Source organism: Glossina fuscipes, unplaced genomic scaffold (assembly GCF_014805625.2).
Source record: "Glossina fuscipes isolate IAEA_lab_2018 unplaced genomic scaffold, Yale_Gfus_2 1, whole genome shotgun sequence".
Taxonomy (NCBI): domain Eukaryota; kingdom Metazoa; phylum Arthropoda; class Insecta; order Diptera; family Glossinidae; genus Glossina; species Glossina fuscipes.
In genome coordinates, this window is record NW_023998415.1 from 29,356,237 (window position 1) to 29,381,127 (window position 24,891).

At 34.4% G+C, this 24,891-nt stretch overlaps 2 protein-coding genes across 2 annotated transcripts in view; both read left to right on the forward strand.

Annotated features, from left to right (window-relative positions):
- The window catches only part of LOC119632661 (prickle planar cell polarity protein 3-like), a 31,841-nt gene extending 25,925 nt beyond the window's left edge, over positions 1–5,916 (forward strand). Inside the window, exon 4 of the mRNA XM_038025680.1 lies at positions 5,713–5,916. Coding sequence (XP_037881608.1) covers positions 5,713–5,784 — 72 coding nt within the window. The 3' untranslated portion in view covers positions 5,785–5,916. The remainder of the gene's footprint in view (positions 1–5,712) is intronic.
- A 140-nt stretch (positions 5,917–6,056) lies between these two features.
- LOC119632616 overlaps positions 6,057–24,891 on the forward strand; it is a 44,747-nt gene continuing 25,912 nt past the window's right edge. The window contains exons 1-3 of the mRNA XM_038025600.1: positions 6,057–8,367; positions 8,429–8,488; positions 8,596–12,660. Coding sequence (XP_037881528.1) covers positions 6,388–8,367; positions 8,429–8,488; positions 8,596–12,660 — 6,105 coding nt within the window. The 5' untranslated portion in view covers positions 6,057–6,387. The remainder of the gene's footprint in view (positions 8,368–8,428; positions 8,489–8,595; positions 12,661–24,891) is intronic.

The window sequence follows — 24,891 nt, forward strand, 5'->3', positions numbered from 1 at the left end:
GTGAACCAACAGAAACAGAAATTGCCCCTTATGTCTTGAAAAAAACGGGAACGAGCCAAGCAATCGAACGCTTCAAAGATAATATTTTAATAAGTTCCAATCTTTTCATTCAATGTTAAACCTATCAAGCATGTTTGGGTTATGTTGAATAAATTCAGTTAATTTTACCGTGCCTTCTCTCTATCTGAAGCTTGGTTATTTTGATAATGAAAAGGATGATTCGATGGACGAAAGAATCAATGATTAGCTTTTTAGAAATAAAATTACTCTTCCTACTTGTATCAAAGTAACACAAACATATGAATCAACTAAATTTTCAAGTTATACTCTTTCGAAAGCTGTGCCTAGATTTGAATAGTTTAAAAGGGGTTCGCCCTTTAGCTATTAAGTAGTCATATTCAAGTTCGACCTCTCGAACTCCGCGAAACAATAGTAGAAGAAAGTAAAAATATTATAATCGGCCATGATTCACAATTAAATACCCTAGACTTGTTCGCTTAATACAATTATCCATGTAACACATGTAACTTATCAAAATAAAGCATTTACCATCCGTCCTTGAGGCAGAGAGTACACATTGTTGTACCAAATTTTATCAAAATATTTTCAAAATTCCGACCTACAGATTGCATAAAAAAATACGTGCAAAGACATTAGACGCATAGGGGGACAGACAAGCGATTCTGAATCGGTCGGCATAATCAAAGGTCGGCTTCCGGGTGTTGTATGCATCCGCGATGTAAAGTATAGAAATCTGACCTGTCATCAATCCGTGATGCATTGTATTTTGTTTATATCGGTTTACGCTGCTCGGCCATGTTTAACTTAAACAAATGACAAAATTTCTTTTCTAAAAGTTACATGTTTTCTCTCTCTCTCTCTCTCTCTCTCTCTATCGAATACGAATAGTTCAACGTATCGTTATTATTTATTGTGGATGAGTTATAACTGCCCGCCTTATTCTGAGCGGCCTTCTATTTGCTCCTTTTTTTACAACTCTATTTATGATTTGCATAAAGTAAGAAGCTTGTGTTAGTGCAAAATTGTTATTGAAAGATTTTATTATTGCCACGTCTGTTTCGGAACACTTTATTCGATAGCAAGTGACTCAGACCTGGACAAGCAAAACACAAACACTAATTTTACGACCGCTGATCAATAAAAATGTCAAAATAATGAATTAATTCAGTGTTATGTAGTGTAATTTTGGAAACTAGAGGTTAGCACTAAGTACTCCTTCTTAGTACATTTCGCTATTGGTTGTTTAATATCTCGTCCTTATACCCTGCAATACATGTGGTACAAGAGTTTATTAGGTTCGACGTAGACGCTAAGTGCACCGCTGCATTCAGCTAAGTGCGCTGTAGCTAGTAGTCTCTCTCTCTCTCTCTCTTTCTCAAAACTTATGCGCAATTTTCGAGTTATTTCATATTTACATTTGCACTTACACTAAAAAGGTATGTAAGACCTTCGTCCTGGAAAATTTCCACACTGAAAAAATGGTAATTTTGCAATGCAGTTTTAGCCAATATTTTACTTACTTTTTGATATTGATTTTTTGAATTCCGGCTTAGGTAACCTCTTCTCCTTTTCTTTTTTAATGCAATTATAATTGTTAAGACCTTTACATCAGAATGATTATTATTTTATTGTGCTACTTAAACTGAAAAGATCTCGCCGCTTGAGGGAAATTAATGAGATGACAGCGATTTTATTATATATTCCATAAAGCAATTTGTACGTTTATAATAATATTCAAAAATTATAATTCATATTATTGGTAGAAGAACTTATCTAATTTCGGAACAAAAACAGTAACAGACATTACTCGCTTTGTTGGTTTACATTCATAAGAGCTTCGATCGCACATATTCTATACCGTGGTTATTACATAGTATACTCAGGATTTACAGGCGAGCAAAATTATTATATCTTCATTTGCTGTGACCTATGATAAAACCTTGTCGCAGCGATTTCAAACGAATAAGAAAATTATATCCTTGTAGTCTTCCTGCCAGGTCGAAACAATACCTAAAACCTTTAAAGTGTTGCACCGACTACGGGCAAGTCTACCAAGTCATATATCGTCGATTCGAACTTCAAGTGCTGCAGTAGCGTTTCCCTTGGCCGCGGCTATAATGAGTCGTTTATCGATAATTCCATAACACTTACCCATATTTACACGCATTACACTTTTATTACCACCGCTCTATCTGTCTCTCTCTCTCTTTCGTCAATTCTTTCTAACCTTCACCGTGACACGGCGGATAGGAGACATTGATCAAATAAAAAAAAAGCGGAATTTTTTTTACGGTAAAATTAATTTATTTAGCCATAAATTCACATTCAATTTAAAAATCATCGTAGATTCGTATCGGGATTGGTTTTCATATTCTACATCGCTTGTGGTACAAGGTTGTATTAAGTTTGAGATAAACCCACGTTTTAGAATACGATTCTGAATCGATCGATGCTTGTCCGGCCGATTGTCCATCCGTCTGTCTTCTTTCTTGTGTTCAATCTACACAACCCAAATTTTTCAGATAATTTAATGAAATTTGCTTCACCCAGATGCTTTGGCCCAAGGACGCATTATTTTAAAAAGTCAATATATGTATAACAGTAGGGTATATTTAATGTTGAGCCATGCCACACCATAGTGTTTTTACTTGTTCTTTGCACTCCTTCGAAAATAATATCTAACATATATATGAAAGGGAAGCAATCTTGCGATAAAAGTAGGAGTGTCGCCATACCATACCGCTCATCAAATGCGGCAAAGACTCTCCTTCGTATCGAACATGCTGCATACTTTAAATTAAAATTAATTATCTCTGTGGTTATCCGGTATTCTCTTCCGATTATATTACGAAGGTGCTGCAGCCTACAATGACGTGAACAAGATCATCCATAGGTGCTCTTAATCAAATATATACATGTATAATTAGGTTCAATTTCTATGAATTAAAAATATCGGAGACGTCTTCTTCGATATGAGATCTCCTCATTTTGAAGGCAAAAGAAGAACTTAAATTTCTTACCCCTTTCAACCTTTTTCATGTTTACCATGGCTACTACGCTATGAACTGTTGAAGATATTGAGTACGTTTTTATAAAATATATTTAGTAAAATATTATTCAAATTTTGCAACAAACATACCGTACCGACGCGTATCGCCGATGCAACTTTGACGGCGACATGCATCAAATTTGATAGTCAAGTCTTCATTGCACGGAGTGTAATGGAAAGGATTGGTTCGACGTAAAAAATCTTTCAAAACATTTGTATATTATACTCAGTTTTCCTCAGGAAAACTTTTTATGGGACTTTGGAAATTTGCTCATCCTTGCGGTAGTGATTGATTTATGTTGAAAACATAGTCAAAAAGTCCCCTAAAATGTTTTTACGACAAAAACCCTATGTATGTTGCACACAATTGGAAATTGGTTGTTCAGTAACGACTCATGTAAAGTTAGTGCCATTTTTTCACAGTCCTTGGTTTGGCCACACCAATGAAGTAAACTGTCGCTTTTTCAATCTCATATTTAACTTTGTAGAAAGACTTTCTCATATCAAATTTTAATTAATTAACGTAAAGTAATGATTTATTTGTATACTTTTTTTTAGAAGAATTCTGAAGTAGTTCTACTTTAAGTAATCTATTGATTAAAAACTAAATTAGAAAACTGTTTTCCAACCAAACTGGGAAAACTACGTGAAATTACGCAACATAATTTCAATTGTGTTGAACGCTTTTAATACCCATCCCCGCTTTGAAATGTCAATGGCCTAACTCTTCGTTCTTTAATGGGTCAAATGTTTTCCTCACTTGATAAATCCTCTTGGCGATTTTCGATCGTAGCCTCTTTCTCCAGCTATGCTAAAACCTCTCTAAACGGGCCTAAGCAGTTTTGTAACTTTCTTTTAAACCTTGCGCTGCTCGTCGTAGGACAATCACTTTGAGCGACATGAAGTTGTCGTTCTTTAAGCAAATTTAGACCTTTTCTCATATCACATAACTCGAGATTTGGCATCCGTTCAATTTCCATATCTCCATTAGCCAATGCATTGAAGGTAGATGCATCGACTAATTCTATCAGTGCTTCCTTAAGTAGGCTTCGTTGCTGAAGTCTTCCACATCCTGATGGTTTATTGAAACTCTTCCGCCGCTTAACCGAGATTTCTGCAATTGGGAGTCAAGTATCATTTCTTGCTCGCAACATTTGAGTTGAAAGAGATTTCCCGCATATATTAAATGTTGATCCTTTCATTTCCGTACAATCTGATGGCAGTTCTATTTTTATCTCTTTTCGAATCTGTCGAAAATGTTTTGGAAGAACCGGCGTTTGTATTGCACTTTCAAAGTTGAGTGAATGACTCGTTGGTCGAAAGGTTGTATTAATGACGTGCAGTTGGAAGGAGGGAAAACCATTTTTGCATTTGGATGATCCAGTTTCGTGTTGTGGCAATTAGTGTTTTCAGCAACTACCAAACTTTAAAATACAAATTTCTTTTATCCTTAAATAAATTTTGTGTCACCCAAGGTATTTTATTTAATCGACAGTGTATAGGCAATTAAATCCTATGAATGTTTGTCATTATACTAAGAGTTGAAGAATGATTTATTATCATTGGTTTTATCATCTTCTTACCCCCCAAATAAGTTGATGATGAGATGTTGTTGAACTGAAAATCGCGTTTTAAGAGTAGTGCGTTGTAGGAGCGCTCTCGCAATTTTGGCTCTGCGTTGTAGGGAGTTTGACTGTAAATATAACTTCACACCCTTCATTTCTCATTCATCGTTACAAATTATCGAAAACAGTGTGTAGAACAAAAATGTATGCGTCCTAATAATGCTAATTAGTTGAATTGTCGTAACTACTGAGTATGAGTGAATGCATATCACACTTTAAGAGGTAGATGTAGGGTACGGGTGAAAGCACGTAGCAAATTATTTTAAAATTTCAAATCCAAATCGACACAACAGCAACGCAAAATGTTTGTCGTCAAAAATTTTGCTTGCTTAAGGTCACCAAACACAAAATAAAACGAAATAAGTTTTGTTTTTTTTTTTTTTTTTTTTTTTGTTCGTTTGTTTTTAAATACTAACGCATTAAATAGAATGCAAGCTAGAGAGAAATCGAATGAAAATCTTAGACATGTCCATATATAAAATACAAGTGTAAACAGAAATAATTAAACATTAATGACGTACGTCGGTCAGTTTGGTTAATTTTGTGCAGAGGATTTGTTGCGCGCGCGTATGTGTGCGTGTGTGTGTGTGTATGTGCGTATATATATATATATATGCGCGTATTTTCTTAAAGCATTTGAAGGTGCAACTGAAATATTTTATTTTCATTGGCATTTGTTAGCCAGAAAACGCAACGTTTATATCTCGGGATCGTTGCTTATTTTAGTTTTCTTTTAATTTTTTTTGTACACAACGAAAACGAAATTCATTTCAATTTATTCGAGTGTGTTGATATTTAAGTTTTCGTCAGCTTTTTTTACACGCTCCAAGTGAAAATTACCCACACATACACTCTTCAGTGATTCATTGTTGTCTCTTTTTATTTTATTTTATTTATTTTTATTTTTTTTTTTTTCATCTACGTGAACTTTCTTTGATTGCGCTTTAAATTTCTAATTGACCGCGCGGAAACGATTGCTCCTTCAATCAATTGCCAAAATTACTTTGGATTGATTAGTTGCAAAACGATCGATTAACACGAAACATCTTCGATATCAATAGAACCGCTCGCTTATTACTAATTACTTAGTGGTTGATTGCTCGACGTCCGGCTAGCTAACAATTTCGACGCTCACTATAGTGCTCAATCTCTTGAAATCAACACCAATATCAATATTACGCTAATTCGTCGCCGTCATCTTTACTATTATTATTATTATTTTTAGTTAAAAGTTAGTCTTAATTCAACTAATTCTCTTGAAAGTGTTCGAAATACGTAAGGAATTCAATTTGGCTATATATATATATATATATATATATATATATAAAACGTGAAAGCGCATTTTTGCTGCACCAAAAAACTCAAGTGGCCATCATAATTAATTTTGTGAGTTTGTTTTCTTCGTAAGTTTTGCATGTTTCGCGACAAAATTACACAATCGACATTACAGTGAAATTTTATATAATCCAAATGTATATACATACATATATAAGAATTCAATAGAACTCAGTTTAAAATAGTGCTCAGAGTTTATGTGCGATTCGAATTATTGCCGCCACAATTGGAGCCTCAGTTTTATTTAAAATTTTCTAAGCAATTTCATTGAAAATCGCCAATTATTGGTTATGCAATTATTGTGAATCTTTGCATCTACGCATCGCATTCGATAATTTCTTTGCAATCAGTATAACAATGGGCGATTTATTTGCGGGCATTGGTGATTTAGTGTTTACACTAGTCATTGGCTATATAGGTGCCATTGAATTTCTTTATGTGGTACGTCATCTTTATCACTGGTCGTGCAATCATGACGATGAGTTAGGCATAAATGACGCCGAACATTTGGATCGTTTGCAAGAAAACATGCGGACTCAGCTGATTGATGCAAGTAATAGAGAGGCCAATGCCGGAACTAATGCGATGAAAGACGGAGTCTTCTATAAGGATGGTTTTCGAATAGATCCAGGGCAAGAGGATATAGACCGGCTAAGTGACGAGTATCGCAAGAAAGGAGAAAAAGATGAACATCGCAGAAAACTTGAAGAAGAGTTAGCGCGACAACAGAAAATAAAAGAGCAAACACAGAGAGAACTTGAAGAGGCCGAAGCTTTATTGGCACGACAGCAACGTGAAGATGCAGAAAATGCTCGAAAACTTAGCGAAGCGAAAAAGCTTAAGGAAGAAAAACAAGCAGAACAAGAAGCCATAGAAAATGATCGTAAACATAAGGAATTAGAAAAACGACGACAAGCAGAGCAGCAAAAGAAAGCCGAGGAAGAAGCACGTAAAAAAGAAGAGTTGGAACGACAAAAAGCGATAGAGTTGGAACAGCAGCGCCTACGAGATAAACTCGAGACCGAAGAGAATTTCAAAAGACTCTTGGCAGCTGAAAAACAATATGAAAAAGATCAGGAACTGGCTGAAAAACAATTAACTCATGTTGGCAGTGATGAACCTAAAGAGGATGAACCTCACCTGAGTGGTGCATTAGCGAGAGAACATGGGGATGAGAAAAAAGAAGACGTGCTCTTAAAACAAATTCTAGAAGCTAAAGCTCTATTATCGGAAGAGTCTGATGATAATGAAGAAGCTCAACGTCTTTTTCAAATCGAAAAGGATCGAGAATCGAGGCAAAAGCTTATAGATCACAACGCTTTGCTTTTTTTGGAAGCTGAAAAGGAAATGGCTGAGTTGCAAAAACAAATGTTGGAGGCAGTAGAAAAACGTGAATTTACACAAAATCTTGAAAGTGCGCCACAAACGCCAGTAATCGAAGAACCATGCGTTAAGAAGATTATAAAGCCTCTTAATACAGATGATCCTTTTAAACCGTTAACGCAAACGGTAAAAACTCAGCTGTCCCAAACACAAGATACACCATATTCCGCAACTCCAAAAGCGCTACATTTTCCAGGAATAGCTGATAATGCTTCCTCTGCAGAAGACAGCATAAGCCAACAACTACCAATAAGCGCTCAACCGTCGAAAGAAATAACCGCCGCTGGCATTGCCGAACAATTGCCATATTCAGATAGTGAACGTGAAAGGCCTGAAGGCGAAGACAATACTTCTCAACAAGAATATAGTGAGGAGTATTTACGTTCTCTCGACGGTATAAAACATAGACCCCTTGTGCGTGAGGATGGTTCAGGACGTCGAAGAGCATTTAAAAAACGTCGGTCTAGTGGCAGTTCAAACTCGTCTCGTGACTCTCGCACTTCGCGTGAAGAAGAGTTGAAAATGTTTACTTCTTTAGAGGAAGAAGAAATGAAAAACAAAGATGATAGCGATTTCACACCTATAAGGTACACAAGTGAACCTACTTTAAAAGTGAAAGGCCATCACAGGCGGCATAAACGCAGTCCAGTTAAGGATTCGAAAGCGAGTGAAGAGAGCTCAACTGGTTCTTTAGAGCGATTAGGCGAAGAGACAGTTGATCCGTGGGGTGAAGTAATGCAAGCGCCCTATAAAGAAACGGAATTTTGGAGAAGAGAGAAAGCATTTTCCATAGACGAAGAAGAAATTGATTTGGAACGACTCACTTCCAGCGGTGAACAAACCTTTGAGACTGCCACAAATGTACCAAGCGCATCTTCGTTTGAGGATGCCACTCAAACACAGAATATAGAAGCTATAACCAATTTGCAAAAGCAAACCGGCAAATCAACAACGGTAAGTATTGAATGATTTCAAATTTTGGCAGTAAATTTTAAAATCACTTATCAATTTGCAGGATGACCGGCATATAGAATCTATTCAAGAAGATGCCACAGGAAAAGGCGAAAAAGCAAACGTAAGTTTGATATTTTTAAAGCTTTCAATGAGTTTTTATAATTTTACAAATATTATTAAATGCTATGCTTTTACGTTGCTATGAACGCTTGACTTTCAATCTCCCAGGTAACGGAGGAAAGTTCATCTTCTCCTCAAACTTCTGCTTCCCCTGGCTTAAACCTAATTCCTCATGGCGTTGACATGGAACCCTCAGCCACAACCGTAAGTCCCCCAACTATTAAAGTACAACCATCTTCTGATTTCGGCCCTTGGAGAGATGAACATGATTTGATTATGGAGGGCCTAAGCGATTTTTATGATTTTTCCGCTTCAGTTAATCCATCCCGTTCAAGATCAACTTCTAGAAATCCATCGGAGGCAAAATCACCCTGCCCTACACCAAAAGCTAATTCTCCAAGACCTAAAAATGTATCATTCGACTTCAATGCTGAAGGCGCCGGCAATTCGTCCATAGAGATCTACGACGATACAGATGCCAATACCGAAATAACGCCAGAAAATATTTCAAATTTTCTTGAATCTCTTGACAAAATTCAAAAGGAATATGAAATAAAAACGCAGAGTGCAGAGTTCAGCAACATTCCCAATGATAATTTAGAACTAAAGATTGTACCTATCGTGAATAACATGGACGACAGTAATGAGAACGAAATCGGTTCCGACGATGTCAATTCTTTAGTTGAAAGTCTAAGAGCCCAACGTTGCAGATCACGGTCGAGATCGCGTTCGCCTCTACCTACAGCCGATAATATTCAACGAGGCCTAGAAACACGACGAAATAAATTAATTAAACATAATGAAGAAATTAAAGAGAAACTTATAGAATCTCAAATGTTACCGAAGTCACAAGCTAGTCTTACAGAAGACGAGAGCTTTTCAAAGGAAAGCGTTAATCTTTTAGTACAATCGCTGCGCTCAGACAAAAGCAGATCAAGATCGCATTCCCCATTACCAACCGCTGACAATATACAACGTAGTTTGGAACATCGTCGAAATAAGCTTATCCAAAAAAATGACGAGTTTTATGAAGCGCTTATCGCAACAGAATCCAACATATCCCAAATTATTAACATGCCTTGTATTTTAATTGAATCGGCCGAATCAGTAGACCGCGAAAACGAAAATTGTTCGTCGCCTCGTTCTGATACGAAGCCCACGATATCAGTAGAAATTACAGAAACGGCAACAGCCGTTAATCAGGACGATGAAGATTGCTCTCGCGAACAAATGGAGAATCTTATACAATCGTTACGCATCGGCAGGAGTCGATCACGATCTAGGAGCCCTCTTCCTCCCACAACAGCAGCTGTTGATATAATTGCTGAAAGGAACGAACAATATATCCCCGACAATATTGGTGATCGTTATAATTCCCGATCACGTACTCCATCACGATCATTATCTCCGGAGTTAGATATTAATAACACTTTAAATGAACAGCAACAACGTCTTTTAGATCAAGAGGCTCTCGAGAAACTTAAAAATGCTTCTGAAGAAATCGAACTTAAAATCTTGCCTCCTTTGAACTTTAGTAATAAAACCAATGAAGACTTAAGAAATGAAAATTTGGAACATACACCTACTAATGAGGAAAAAGCCGTTTATCAATCCTCAACAACTCCAGATTATGATCGCACTCTGTCAGAAGAAGCAAGGGACGTAGAACGCATCAAGGCTGAAATGTTGGCTAAAGGTTTTCGGCGTTCTACGTATGCAGGAGAATCAATGGACTTGGGTAGTGAATATGAATCATTACGGCGGGAAACAGCGCAATTTCGACGTTCTTTAAGTCCAACCCCTGAAGATCCTTTGGCATATTCCAGCGCGGCTGAAAAACGTAAAATTCAGGATATAATTTTGACTGAATTAATTGCGTCAGGCGACAGTGACGAATCCTCTGCGTTAAAATTTGAATCAAATAAAACGGGAGCTATACCGAAAGTCTATGACGCGGATATATCAACAACAACAAGGTCTTTAGATCAATATGAAAAATTGCGCCGTAGAAATGCTGAATTTCGACGTTCTGGAAGCAAAAGTCGTTCTCCTTTAGCCGAGGAGCAATTGCAAGGATTGGCTGCTATTGAAGCGGAAGCAGCAATTAGAGAATTGAAAGATAAAATACTTGACGAAATTGGTGGCACATCTGAGAATTTTAAGGATTTTTCTCGTCATTTAAACGTTGATTTTTTTGATCATGATCGGAGAGCATCCGATTCAGCTATTATACAGAAGCCTGATCTAATGATTCAACTGCAAGATCACGATCCAGATCTTTTTATGGATCCCGAGGAATACCACCATTTTCGAAGATTTTCATTGTACCAGGATGAACAGCCAACAGAGGATTATCCTAGTGATGAATACGTATACATTCAACAAGTGGAGATTCGAACGCAGAGCGGTTCTAGAACGTGGATTAGCGAGGACTATTATGGTGAAGAGATAGGTACGTTTGATGTCAACAATATTGAACCACCAAGCGATTACGGCGGAGAAAAAAAACTCCTGAAGTTGCAAGCAAACAAAGATCTTAAGGTTTCTGAACTTAATTCTGAAGATAATATAAATGAAGTTGAGTTGAAGCGTGACATCCAATCTGAAAATGTTTTTCACGACGATTATGAAGAAGATGACACAAATGGCAGCGAAGACGAAAGACAAACTGTTGTCGAAGTTGAAGATGAAATTGACGAGGACATATCAGATTTTAACGATCGTGGGCCAGCTGAAGAGTCCCATCATGAACAATCTGAATGCGAAGAGGCCGAAAGAGAGATGGATCGCTACGCAAACAGGGACGCTCGCGATTGGGAGGCGGTGGTCAATGTAGATGATATTCTGTTAAATGCCAGAGAAGAAGAAAGTGGAGCAGTTGGCGATAATAGTAGCGCTCAGTCGTATGACTCAGACTCTGTCACAATTGATCAAATTTATGACGAAGCTGTGAAAAATCGGAAACAATCCGGCATATTGCGTGACTACGACACAATCTTACAAGAAATGTCCAATAATTTTATGAGAAACACTGACGATGACAATGACGAGGACGTCTTACCAGCTAATATTTGTGGAATGGAAAAACCAAAGGATATTGAATGTAAACTCAACCCAACGGACAAAGATTGTAGACAACTAGACGTACATTACTTGGATAACGTTTTACACTCTGCGCGATCGCGCTATGGTTATAATCCATTACTCGGGACTACCAAATCTCACAGCAATGAAGTGGATGACGGTATAAATTACACGCCGAAAAAAGAATACAATTGGCGTAAAAATTTCAAATTGGACGATGATATCGATTCGAAAGCAAACGACGACACTATAAGACACACATCGCCAGAAAATGAAAACCAGATTGTAGAAAAAAATCAACGAAATGAAACTGAAGAGAAGCAATCCGATATGAAGCCATTAGATTGCGAGGAAAAAAACGTGTGCGATTTTAATCAAAGTTCAGAAAAAGAATTACATTTCGGAAATGGTGCGGTACAAGAGGAAAAATGTAAAGATTCGGAGGCGAAAGCGATTAGGCCCTACGTTGACCAGGAGCCAGAAAAACCCAAACAAAAGAAGAAAACAAAAAAAAAATCATGTAAGGACACGAAGACTATCGCTGAAATTCTTAATATGGATGAAGACGATTCGGAATATCAGGTCACTTACAGTAGACGCAGCAGTAGTATTCAATTGGAAACTGACTCACCGAAGCGGAAATCTCGTTCGCGTCGTAGTTCAAAGAGTAGTCTCTCTAACGATACTCCTGCCAGTCCATTCTCGCCCCGAGGTAGTATTGGCTATGACTTTGACGATGCAACAAACGAGACTATGGAAAACAAAGCAGCTACTAAGAGTAAAAAGACCAAAAAACGTAAGAAAGTTAAGGATATCTTTAACGAAACAATGGAAAGTCATGCGGAACACAATGATGAATTGCCAAAAGAGGAAATTCCAATTGCAAATGAAACGGAAGAATCGCACGCGAATGAAAACCCTTTAATTGATTGCCCAATCGATAAAACAACGAATGACTGGAATGAAGAAAATGCAATTGAAACTACGGTGGCTACTGTCGCTGAATCAGAAAATCTATCCAACACGAATGCACGTCGTAATGCGCTTGATACCCTGGATATACTGAAGGATGCAAATTTCTATCCTCTCTTCTAACTCGACCGTACAAGTAACTTTGATTGTCTCATAGAGTGTCGTGTTCACGTTTTTCGTTCGAAGTTGTAATAACAGTTCCTAGTCAGTTTCGTTAAAATTTCTCTTCACCACATGAATAACAAAAATTTTTCTCCTCATAACGTTCTTTGTTTAGAATTTTCTTTGTATATTTATACGTATGTCAATTTGTTTATAAGCTTCTTTTAATTATTTTTTCAAATTTTTTTTTATTTATTTATTTACTTTTTTTTTTTTTTACTTTTTTTTTATAGACATGATCATGAAACTCACTGTAGCAAATGCACAAATATTCCTGTCCCATCCCGTCCGCAAAACGCGTCGCATTCGCAGCAAACACCAAACAATACATTGTGATGATATGCAAATGGCTCTCTTGCTCTCTTTCTCTCTCTCTATATATATGTATATATATATATATAAATATATATCTGCTCACATAATCACACATACACGCACACATGCATCTAGATCAAGGTATTTTACTCTTGTATGAGTAGATGCACAAAACATCAAATAAAGTAAAAATACACAGCAGACAACAGAGAGTGATGTGGTCACTATTGTATGAATCCTTCTCACACGCAAACATACCCATACGAAATGTAACAGACAACAGCAACAAGTTGATTACTTAGTTTTATTAATTAGAGATAAATACATTAAATGAAACGAAAGCAAATATTGTGTTTAATATTGATTCCTAACTAAGGCGAAGAGGTTACATTAAATATATATATATATATATATGTAAAAAAAAAACGCACTATGGATATTTAACATCCAAATCTATAGAGTCCTTTCGTAAAATATTTTTATATTGCTTTGGTAAATACTTGAACTTTGTATTAAGCAAAACACAATCGAATTTTTTTTTTTACCCCTTCTTCAGTTCTTCATTTATTGTAGGAGTAAGGATGCGATTAAAAACGGCATCACCAAGTTCATATCGATTCATGCACGGAATTAATTTACATGATAAGTCACAAGCGAAATGAGAAAATTAATGCATAAGTGTTCAATTAATTCTGAATCATTTTACCGAAATACATGCAAATGAATATAATTTTTTGCCTCATAATTCAAATAGTAAGGTGACTTCATATTTATGACGTGTACTTCTTTATTTTGCGATGATATTTAAACTTTTTCTATTTATTTTTTTTAATTTTATACGAGAAGAATTATAAATACAAAAAGTTATTAAGCTGTGTAGCGAAAATATTTTAATATTGTTGGTGCCCTAATGTATGCTATATTTTATAATAATTTTGAGAATTTTGCGCACACCACACAAAATCGTATATCTATATATGTAAGTTATGGAATCGTGCCATGCGCCAAAGTGTTATTGACTTGAGTCAGCATAACAGAAATGCTTCACACACTTACCGTACGTAATGAAGGAAAAAAAATTCAATTCTTTAAAGTAACTAAGTATATTTTAAAATCGACGATATTATTTATGAGGAAAATCTTTTCATATGTATATCATAAACATTTCAGAATCCATATTACTCGACATGCCTTAAATGCGTAGTAAAATAAATAAATACATAAAAAATTTTCATGCGATTCTATATAGAATTCTTAGCAATGCGTCATAACTCATAGCTAAGATTCATGACTTGGTCATGTGTCAAAATCAAACCTCATCACCTTCATAACCTTTGCTTCTTCTTGAAGCATCTTTCCTTTTGTTTCTACAGACTCGATGACGTGATCTAACGTCAAATATCTAATCTAATGAGCAAAATTTATTCGAATAAATGCGTTTGCCGTTGTACTATCTCTAATGCTCCCGATTGAAAACTTTTCGATAACCATTAGAGAGTAGTAATGCGGTTCCTTAAAATGCAATATTATCTTATAATTTTTGTCACGTTTTTATACTCACACTTACTTGAAACGTGAAGGTATATTCATTTCGTCAAAGCGTTGACAACTCGCACAAGGAAACTTCAAAGAGCCTGTAAAGTAAATATATATATTTGGGGCGATTTAAGGATGTTTCTCTGTTATGTTTGTTGTACTCGTAGCGTACACTCTCGTAGCTGCACAAACATTACGACATCAACTTTAAACTTCGCAAAAGTATTTACATTTCTTGTAGGCAAATTGGTATTGGAAATGGAGGAAATTTGCCAAAACTCAAGGTCATTGTACAACATAAATTAAGAGCGTCTCAGCTTTCAAATGCAAGCAAAAAAAAAATATAAACGATCCGGAAAATCGGCAGCCCGAACATTGCCCTATTACAGGGTATACGACAAGCAGCGTATAGCTTGCACAACAAGCAAGTTGGTTTACAAAAAAAAGAAGTTAAACACAATCCTGCCACGCCCGTAGAAATACCGAATACATTTAAAGTAACTATACAGTTCAGATACCATCAACCGTAAAGATTAGAAGTAAAACAGAAATTTCTTCAAAATTGTAACTGGAAACTGGAAACTCGAAACTAGATATTTTAAACGTGCTTTTCCGAAACCAAATTTTTCGAGGTTACTATACAACTATACAGCCCTTCAAGTTTAATTGCAGCCGCAAAATAAGGCTCAGTAAAGAGCAGCAATCGATTTCTTATAGTGGACAGCGAGCTTTTCAAAAAAAAATAAAAAATTTCAAATCAATGCCATTTTTTTAAATCAATTGAAAAACGAATGGATCATTAGAATTTTAATTAAATTAGATTAGAAGAATCATTAGATTTTGTATCGTATTTTCAAAAAATTTTTGGTTTGCTATGCTAGATGCAAACATGTGACGTATAACAGATAAGAGCAATACGACCATTAACTGTCTTTCACTTCGCTGACCACAGTTATTCATAAATATCTATAAACATATATATATAACGATTTTTCAAAAGAAGACGTTATATATGGGAAATAGTCGAAAAAGTGGTCCGATCCAAACCATTTCGAATAGGGTTCGTCCTTGAGTCAAAGAACGTCGATGTAACCAAATGCATCAAATTATCTCAAAAATTGCTTCCTGTAGTTCGAGCAAAGGAGTACAAGGCGAAGAGACGGATAGACAAGGATTGACCGATTCAGAAAGTCATTCGGTATCGATCAGTATAATAATAGTTACACATATGCCATTATCAAGCGTATATACGGCATTGTTTTCAAAGACATGCAATGCTGTCTCCATTTTTGTTCTTAGAATGTAAACTAAAAGAAATTGTTTTTGTACTTTAACACTTGTACTTTGATATGTGAAAATTGGCAAATAATTAATCGAATCTGTTTATTTCATTGTTTTCGTGAGAAAAATATTCTAATTTTTATGGGGCACAACGACGGGTATTATTTCTTAAGAAGTCATGTCAGTTTTTATGATTATTTTCTTGAAAGTTTTAAAAAACCGATCTTTTCATTTCTGGCAATATATTTATGTGTTTTACTTATATATATATATATGTATATGTATCTTATGTAGAATAGGAAGTGAATTGCTATGGAGGCATTCGTACTGAAAACAAGTTACGTACACATTATAACTATATATAATACGTTTGTATATAGGATTTTCTGTGTTTTATTTTCAACTTGAAATGAATCAATAATGACTGTCACTTTTTTTCATGTTTTTTTGTCAATTTGCCAAAAAAATAAAAAATAAAAATAAAAAAAAAAATACTCTAGAAAATCTGCTGTCACTGCACTGCTTTCCAACTGTGATGGTATGGAGTGAGGGTAACGGAACCATCATCTTTTTACAGTTCTGACAACAACAGACATTGAAAACACAAAAGTGTGTCAAAGTGTATAAATAAATATATTGTAGATTAGTATATAACATACATACACAATAAATCCACATATTATTAATTTTAAATCTCAGGTTCGCATACAAGCACCAACTAGCGTACAGCGATAATTACATATTTCTTCTTTTTCCCAATCATTTTACAACTTTTCAGAACAAATTTTCCATAAATACTTTGGTTTGATCACTTCTGGTCCCGGAATATATTTCTTTTTCTTAACTTATGGCATGCAGCATAGCAGCAGTAGCGTCCATGCAACAAGAATTAATTCTTAAGCTAATCATCTTAGTATATTTAGTATAAACTAAAGAGAAACGGGTAAGAAAACTACATTCAAGTTGGGGCTAATCCTCATTACCTCAGTCACCTGAATAATTGCAAGACAGTTGGATTAACTGAACATGATGTTCAAGGGTCAATGTGCGCCACGTGCTTTTAGCAAGCCCTGTTAGATTCTTATGTAAAATCTTAGGACCAATACCTGCTAGCAAGCATTTAAAATATTTTTAATTTTGTATTTATTCGGTTAGTGTGGACTTATTTGGATTTAAATGGATTTCTTTGTTAATTTCTTGCATTTTAAAATTTTCATAAATAGTTTTCAGATCTGTGAAAAGAAAAATGAACGAATGTAAATAAATTCGCTGAAAATATTATGCTAATCAGGAACATACAAAACTTAAGGTCTTCTCTTGTATTTTCTATACTAGGCGAGAGTTCTCTGTTATACATATCTACCATTAACGCTAGAAATATTTCACAAATTTATTATCCATTATTATCCAGTAGAAGAAATAAGAAAGCCATAGAAGGATTTAATGCTTAGAACTAATAACATAATCTATGTATCAGTACATCTATCCTTTGTCGATTATCTCAATTGAAATTTCTAGGAATATAGGTAGAAATGGATTTACATCGTTACTCATTCGAATTCCACTGACAAGATATGAAAAATGATGAGATGAGATTTGCAGACAAATCGGTTCGCAATTGTTAAACATTAAAGAGAACAAAATAAAAACAGTGCAGCAGCCCACGATTGATCATTAAATACCCTATACCGTCCTATCAGTTGTTCGTATAAAGACATTTCAGCGATTTTGCGTTTGCCGTTTGTAGGATGAACACAAAAAAAACTAGACTGACGGACACATAAGCCTAAATCAATTCAGCAAATGATTCTGAATCGATCAGTATACTAAAAGATGAGTCTATCTCAAGTCCATCTGGAATATTATACACATCCACAAGGTGATCCATGGTAATTTAAAATATAAAATTTCAAAAGATTATCTTTAAAAGCTTATCCTAGAATAAAAAAAAAAAAAAAAAATGTAGTATAAATGCTTCGTAAGGTCATTTACAATACAAATTTGATGCAAAACTAATTTCAGTCGCATAATTGGCGTAACAACGACTCACGCGATTCGACAACGAGTGATGTCGTTTTCTTTTATTTCTGTTAGCGTTACTGATGGGTATCCAAAATTCTTATCAAGAGAATTGTAGCTTTATAGCATATTTGTTATTGTGTATGTTATTTCTTTTTTATGGTCTGGTCTGCTTACGTGCGTATACATATATATTTATATATATATATATATATATATATATATCTATGATTATATTTAATTACTTTTGGTCGTGTGCAAACGATTTATGATTGAATGTGAATGAGTTGAGCGATTTTTTTCTTTTAGTTTCTTTTTTAATATTTCTATAAATAACCGACTTTTTTAATTAAATCGAATGTAAATAATACCCAATGAAATTAATTTAGAATCATTTTATAAAAACTATTATTGATTATATGTTATAACCAAAAATTAATTATCGCTTGTTATTACTATTATTCCCTTTCTTCCTTCTTTCTTTCTTGGCTTTGTTTTCGGTACATCTCGATGCTTGTATAGAATCTTTTAAGTAAATTCTGTCAAAATCCCTTTTGAAACGAAATTAGAAAAGATACGATATCCGAGAATGGACTGAATTGAAAAAAACAAATTCCGTTTGCTAAAGTGTATGGCACAAGTCATCATAAGCAAAAAAAAAAAAAAAAAAAAAAAAAAATACCAAAAAGAAAAAAAAAATTTTTATAAAATTTATTTTCAATTCCATCTTAGATAAATTATTTATTATTATTTACAAAATCTCTATAAGAAACTTATTATACCTGTCTGTCTAACTTTAAGGGAAGGGAATGTTTGAAGTAATTCAGCAGAGATTATAGGTACGTTTACTTTTTCCTTAATCGTAGAGGTTTAATTAAAAGTAAAGTAAAAACGCAATAGTAAGGCACGATGCACACTACATCATCCTACAATTTTCCATATATCGATCTTTCAAAGTAAAACGTCATATGGAAAATGGCCGAAAAAGTGGTCCGATCCGAAGGCGAAAACACTGCCAGCCAAGTCAGTGTACCAAATTTGATCAAAATATCTCCAAAATTGCACCCTTTAGATTGAATATAAGAAAAAAAAAGGCAAGCAGAACGACGGACAGATTTGGACTGCAGAATTATTTACCGAATCAATTGGTATAATAAAAGTCGGGTCTACTTTAAATCCTTGTGGGATGTTACGTATGCCCTATAGCACAAGTGGTGTATAGGGTATAATACAAAATTCTGATAAGAACATTGTTATGAATACGTTTCTTTGAAAGGACAAGAAAAGAAAAAGGGGAAGGGAAAAAAACTTTTTCTATTTCATTTTAAAAACTAAATTGACCATGAACTGAATCAAGTTGAAGCAGCATCTTTCCGAGTTCGATAAACCGTTCATATGTTTTTCATTGAGAAAATTGCCGGACGGATTGCTACAGATTTGGACAATGATATTAAATTTAAGTTCCCCTTCAAATGCATTAGCTAACGGAATTCATTAACGATACAATTTTTATATGTGATTTCATTCGTATCCATATACATACATAGTACAATAGAATTAAAAGAAAATTCCGTTGTTTGCACTATGCATCAATCGATAAGATGATGTGCGCGTATAGTTTGTAATCAATTGCGGGTTTGTTGTTGGAGCACTAACAATTTTAAAAACAACGTTAGAGTACAATGCCCGGCAAACTACCTCATAATAGTTTAAATGCCAAAACTCGAAAATATTTTCACCACTAAACTTCATATGAATGCTTATTGGAGATTAGATACGTTTATCAGATAACTTATCATAGATTTAAACGTCAATGCCTATCAGTGGAAATAGATTTTCCGGACAACTTCTGCTAAAAATGCATTAATCATTTCGGAAAAAAAAAAAAAGAAAAAACGACGGAACTTCCCCATAAACACAACATATGCGTTTATAATCCTCAAAAACATTAAATGTCTGAACACATTGCTGCTCTTGTGATTCGTCCGTGATGTATATGAATTTAAAAAAAAGTACCAAAAAAAAAAAATAATAAATAAATAAATAAAAATAATAATAATAATAAATAGAAATAAAAATACAAAAAAAACAGCAATTTATTATCAGGTCATATGCAAGGAATGCATTCAGAACGAAATTTTGCTTTTGCCAAATTAATTTATAATTATCTTAAAAACTAAATCAAGGACGGTCTTACAAAAATTATTAATAATATGCAACTTGTGTATACGCGTTCATGCAAACAATTAATTCTCGTTTCATTGTTACGCGACAGATGAGTAACGCTTTCTTATACCTGCTGTCGTCTCGTCTAAGGGACGAAAAGAAGATTTACTAATCGTATTTATCCATTCTGACATGTCGGCCATTCTGAAGACGCGATGTAACATATCGCCCAGTTAAATATTGAAATTTATTTAAGTCCGTTCCCGTTTTAAACTAGAAACTGCCATAACAACCTCTTATCGATACGTTGGATATTTGCTTTGCTGTACATAACGATAGATTAGAGAAAGTAAAAAATGGATATGAAGACCGATCTGCAACGAGATATATGATGAAATTTGAGCATGATAAGGTTAAGTATGGTAGATTCTTCTTCTGTCCTTAATATTGTGTAATCCATTCTTGAAATACAACACTATTAGGTCAGTTATATACTACTAAGGAATGCGGTTTCTTTTTTTTTGTGTGTTGGTATCGCTGCTTTTGACATCTATACAGAGTTGCATGTGGATAGAGTTACACGTATTTTTGTAAACATACGTAAAATGAGTTTTTCGATTTTTACTATGTCCGTGACGGAATGATGTCCGACTAGGTGGACATTGCATTATTAACGAAGATGGTACCGAAGATGGACTTAGACATACGACCGATATGAATTGAACGATAATACTGTGTAAAGGGTGAGACAAGATCAAAAATCAAGATGATGTTATCAGTTCTCTTCGATTATTATGACATGGCTGCAGTACGAACTACTTCCGGCGGGCCAAACTGTTAGCGAAGAATAGAATTTGAATTTTTTTGAAAGAAGAAATGAATCACATTGGTCTACCCCCCCCCCCCCCCCTGTCTCTCTCTCTCTCTCTCTCTCTCTCTCTCTCTCTCTCTCTCTCTCTCTCTCACTCACTCACTCACTCACTCTCTCTCTCTCTCTCTCTCTCTCTCTCGTCTTGTGTATGATATTTACCGGCTTATCATTTATTGACCTTGAAAAGTCAACTGTTTGCATGAAAGTCCAGACTAAATTTCACTAAATAGAACGCATACAACAGATCCAATATATTATTAATCTTAATAAAAATAAGTGCAAAAGAGCGGATTAAGTTCCCCAATGTATGCTCTTTCGTTTAAGGCGGTTATAGTTCTTTCAGTTGATTGACTCATTATAATCTGGGACTTAATGATAATTTAATGTTTAGTTTTATTTAATAATTGTTTACTAAATGTGTTTCACACACATACTAAGAAATAATGCTGCGTTAAAAAACAGAGAGTCGAAGAAAATTTATAAATACACATTAAAATGTGTGTGCATATATATCATTATATATGTACATATAAAATAATATTTAAAAATCTATATATATATATATATATGTGTGTGTAGGAGTATTTATGCATTAAAAAAATTTTAGAAAATAGATGAAAGAATTTTTAAACAAAAATATTTAGGTGTATAAGACGATTTCATTTATTATACAATATTTACGGCAGATTTGACTGATCTGAATATTGTTTATCTCCAACACTTAACCGAGCGTTGTGTCGTGTGCACAACAACCGCACAACTTTTTTACAAATATAAATAAACCGAAAAATTTCTACTCAATCCATTTCAAGGATATACGCAATCATTTCGGTATACTTGAACTGTCTTTTCATTTGCTTCCCGTGTCTTCTCTGTCTAAGCCAGACAACATTCCCAAGCAACTGCAACTAACTGCACTGCCCCTAAAAAAACAATAGTTTTTTTTTTCGCTTTTTGCAATAGCATGACATGATCTAAAAGCATTTTGAATAGTTAAGCGATTGAGTACGAACTCAAACCGGAAAATCGGATATTTTAAATTAATTTTGATCTATATTCCTTTATATGCATATGCATCATATGTATGTAAAAATTCTCTTTATTGCCATAATCCAGCGAAACCTTTTAAAAATATTGAAGAATATTAAATAGTCGAGGTAGATCAATGAAGATTTTTTTTTTTTTTTTTTTTTTTGCTTCTTTTATTTTATATATGTGTGTATGTTGTTTTTTTTTTTTTTTTTTTTAATTTTTCTCTCATTTTTCCTATGATTGTTGTTTTATTATTTACCGCCTTGTTGTTGTTGTTGTTGCTTTTGTTGTTGTTGCTTCTGCAAACGTTCGCATTAAACGTTAAACAATTCAAGCTGATGAAAATACATTATTCGCATACATGTATAAATTTGTGTAATTTTTAACAGAACACTGTTCATATAATCCAAAAATAAATGTAATAACTTTAAAAATACGTTTACGATTTTGTTTGCGAATGAAATTTTGGAACCTACCTATTACAAAAATACATTACCTAAAATAATTGCAATTGTTTAACATATTGACCTGATGATAACACATCCAACTTGACAAATTTCATATTGACATTATACATGAGAATATTAAGTATTGACGTACCGTTAGCTGACGCCGCTAGGCTTTTGGCATGTCGCCATCATTTTTTCCTGGAAAAACATTGATCGAAGAGCAAATATATGCACATAAGTATACAATAGCGTAGATTACAGGCATTTGTGTACTCCAGCGTTTTTCTCAGTTTACCAAATTTTAATGCCTAATAAATCTAGTGATTTTAACATTGTGCGAACTTAAGTAACTCAATATTTATTTCCCGATTATACAGACATACACCTACTACATACATTAACAAAAAATTGTACGTTCAAGTCTAAAATGTCTTATTTGATTTTAAAAGGGGGAGAGGGACGGGGCGGGGCGGGGCGGGCGGCTGCATATGAATGCTTATTAAGTTATTCGAAGTATTAACCATCGCCGTCCTACAACTAAGACAATGTCAATCATATAGAGGGTCCAAAGTCCCAGAGTGAAATCATACGTATATGGTTCCGCTTTCCTCTACTGTGAGCAAACTAAGAATTACCTAACATGTCAAGTTTGTAGTGTCAGGGCGATTTTGGATAAATACAATCCGCTCGCAGCTATTAAGACCAAGAAATTGAAAGGAAACCCTACCTGCATTTTTTTTATAAAAGCTTTAGCATTGACCGTCAAATCAATTCTCACATAAAGAAGCGCACAGTGCGAAGCACGAAGAGTTGAGTTTAAAGTAAATCTATAAAGATCACGAAGAGAGTCATAGTTAGTCTCTCAGCAATAAATCCAAGTTTGTCTCGTTCTGAATTAAGGATACCGATATATATATATATATATATCTGTATATATAACTCGTTCATATTTTTATTAACGAGGCTAATCTTCCCCTCTTCTGTGTATCGATCACAAAAAGGTGCCAGGAGAGTCAACTTATTCTATACATTCTGTTTATGATATCCAGAACTATGCGCCAAGAATCCGTCAACTACGCGAACTTCTAATCTAATGCATAAAGTATTGAATGAACTTGACAGTCCGTTTATCTCTAATTCCTTCTTATAAAAAATATCCGCACAAAAGTAGAAACAATGCTAGGCTGCATCCAGTTGGCAATCTATTTCCTCACTTCTTTCTCATCCTCGCCATGTTATACGAACAGAGGACATCTCCTGAGAAATTCGCCCTTATTAAATTAATGCAACTTACAATCCGTTATAGATTTTGATTTTAACATTGTAAAAGATATTTTTCGGAGATACTTAGAAATTCGATTCGATATTTTTTATATTGATTTAAGGTAGTTTTAGTTCATAAGGAAGAATATAAATGTTTTATACAAAATTTTTGGGCGAAAAAAGCCCATCTTAAATTAGAATCAGTCCGCCTGAGTGGCCGAGTAGGCGAGAGTCTCGAGTAGCAACTCAATGGTCGTGGGTTCGAATCTCCAGTGCGGTAGAGTTTTTAATAAAATCCGATAGGCCCAGATGATAGTGCTTTAAGAGTTTAGCCTTAGAATTTATTTCTCTGGCAAAATTAATAACAATAATAATAATAATAATAATAAAATATAACTATGAGGCATAGGGACTACGGAGAAAAAGATTTAATTATTTATTAAGGGCGTTATCCATCCACATGCCTACAGTTAGTGGAAATAATTGCTTTTAAAATGGAAACCTAACAAATCCCTGAGATTTCATAAATAAAATTGAAACACATAGAAGAGAAGTTCAATTTATATTCCAGTGTTCAGAAGAATCGAAATAATGTAAGCAAATCCTATTATAACTAAAGACTTGAATTAATAAAAATCTCTAACAATTGTTGTTGCTGCTTTTTTTCTCTTCTTCTTCGTCAAACATAAGCTTTAAGTTTAGCATGCCAGAATATCAACCAAATTTGTATATAGCAAATCTAGCAAGTACAGGTATGAAGAGCGCCAAACCCTCTCCCAAATACATTTCCTTTTATAACGTACACCACTCGTAGTACAAGGTTATATTAATTTTGAGCGAATGTAGATAGCAACCCGAATGACTTGGGGTATATTCACCTTTTCATAATCATTTTCTGACTCGATCCAGGATTGTTTGCTGATCCGTCTTTCTTGTTTTCTTTTTGTTCAACCTGCAAGCCTAAGATATTTGAATGAAATTTAGTTCACTAAGGCATTTCGGTCCAAGCACAAGGGCTATTAGAAATGGTTCGAATCGAACCACTTTTCGGCCAACTTCCCATATAACCCGTTATTTTGAAAAGTCGATATATAGGTGAGTTATGGATGTTGCAAAGTATTTATTTTAACGCTGAACCGCGCCCTACTTGTTTTTACCTGTGTTAATCTGATATTAACAAAGAATTCATTTGTATTGCTTTCTTTACATCCACAACCGTAGATTTATATATTCTTGTTCGACCAACATTCGATT